Genomic DNA, 1,788 nt, shown 5'->3' on the forward strand with positions numbered 1-1,788 from the left:
GTACGGAACCAGGGAGGCGGGGGGGGGGGGGGGGTGCGTCTCCATGCCCAGCCCCCGGTCAACCCTCTGCTCCCTCCTCCTCCTGGGTCGGGCAGGGGCAGCAGGCAGGGGCTGCAGCCGGTTCGCTCGAGCTGCGCTAAGGTGCTCTCTGCACAAGCCCACCTGTTGGAACTGATGTGTTCTGGACCTTGGCTGCTCTCGGATGCATCCTCTGCAGCCACAGGTCGGGCCCGCAGAGCAGACTCCCATTTGGATTTGGGTAGGAGAGCTTTCACAGTCTGACTCTTCGGGCCATTTGGGGGTATGCAGCAGAAGTGGGCCCTCCTTCCTGCGGTTACCACTTCCTAGGTGCAGGCCGGTTCTGAGCCCTTCCTTTTTATGTGCATTTTCTCAGTCCTCGTGACAACCTCAGAGAAGAAGGGGATTTAATGCTCATGTTTCAGATGGAGAAGCTTAGAGTCAGGAGGAACAGTAACTTGCCCAGAGATACTCAGCTAGCAACGTGACCATGTCCGAATTTGAACCCAGGCCCGTATGGCCCCAAGTCTGGGCTCTTAGTTACCTCCCCAATGTGCCTGTACTGGACTGGCCTCTCCTGAAGTTGTTTCAGAGAAGCGTTCCTCTGGCCATGCTTGACCTGGAAGAGCCTTGCTTTTTTTTTTTTTTTTTCTTTGTCTTCTGTCTCCATTGCAAATGCCAGGACCTCGTTCTGTGGCATGTACTTTTTACTCTTTGGCCTAATCACGACTCCAGGCTGAAGCCACCTGTTGGAAGCTTGTGGTGTGCCCTCTGCAGACGCAGGTTTTATCTGTGACTCTCCTTGGTAGGATGGCTTGGCTGCAATGGGAGTCTGGGCCGCTCTCTGCCGTCACTTTGGTGCTTCGGGGCCTCACCAGGAAGCGCTGAGGGGAGAGGATGGAGAGGCAAGAACTGGAGCTTGGCCTCGATGACTGAGAGAGTGAGAGTGCGCCCTTCTCTGTGCAGAAACTATACAGCCAAGAGCTGTGGCCCAAGGCCAAAAAGCTGGAGCCTCCTCCTCCTCAGAGCAGTCCCCTGAGAGATTATGTTAGATGGGAACTTTGTCTCTGACAACTGACAGCTCCCAAGAGCTCAGAGCACGTCTTTAACGTGTTTGTAGAATAGCCGACTTACGTGCTCTTCCTGTCACCGAGCGTGACAAGGCCAGTCACTGCCGATTAGATAGTAATTCCCAGTCCTCCCCCGCCAACCTCATCCTCACACCACACATCAGCCCAGCACAGTTGTGTCACCTCTCATAGGGAGGCCATGTCCTAGCAGGAAGAGCCACGCTCACACACCCCGGTCTCTTCTGCGCAGACCCGAATGCTGTTTCAGTTCCTTCCGGAGGCTGGATGCCCGAGCGGCTACTGAAAAATTCAACCAGGACCTGGGTTTCCGCATGCTCAACTGCGGGAGGACGGACCTCATCAGCCAGGCGATCGAGGCCCTGGGTCCCGACGGGGTGAACACCATGGATGACCAGGTGCGTTCTGAGCGCTCCGCCAGCCAGGCTCAGGACCAGAGTCCACAGGGGTTCGTGACCACTGGAGCCAGTGGCACAGTCCCTTCCGTCCCAAACCTGAGACCCACCCACTCAGCTCTGTGCTCTAAGAGGTGGGCTGCTTCCTGAATCGTGCCCTGCCATCCAGGTACAATGTCAACTCAGAGGCTTCCCTAACACGCCTTGGAAATCCTTCGTAACAGGGATTCTGCTTCCCCTCACTGGAAGGCTGGAGGTTGCCCCATAGGGTGCAGGGCTGGGAAAGA

At 56.7% G+C, this 1,788-nt stretch overlaps 1 protein-coding gene across 2 annotated transcripts in view; it reads left to right on the forward strand.

Moving 5' to 3' along the window:
• ABTB2 (ankyrin repeat and BTB domain containing 2) overlaps positions 1–1,788 on the forward strand; it is a 180,802-nt gene that overhangs the window by 161,183 nt on the left and 17,831 nt on the right. For both annotated transcript variants that reach the window (XM_007468075.1, XM_007468076.1), the window contains one exon: positions 1,339–1,504. In XM_007468075.1, coding sequence (XP_007468137.1) covers positions 1,339–1,504 — 166 coding nt within the window. The remainder of the gene's footprint in view (positions 1–1,338; positions 1,505–1,788) is intronic.

The sequence above is a fragment of the Lipotes vexillifer genome, unplaced genomic scaffold (genome assembly GCF_000442215.2).
Source record: "Lipotes vexillifer unplaced genomic scaffold, Lipotes_vexillifer_v1.1 scaffold451, whole genome shotgun sequence".
Lineage (NCBI taxonomy): Eukaryota > Metazoa > Chordata > Mammalia > Artiodactyla > Lipotidae > Lipotes > Lipotes vexillifer.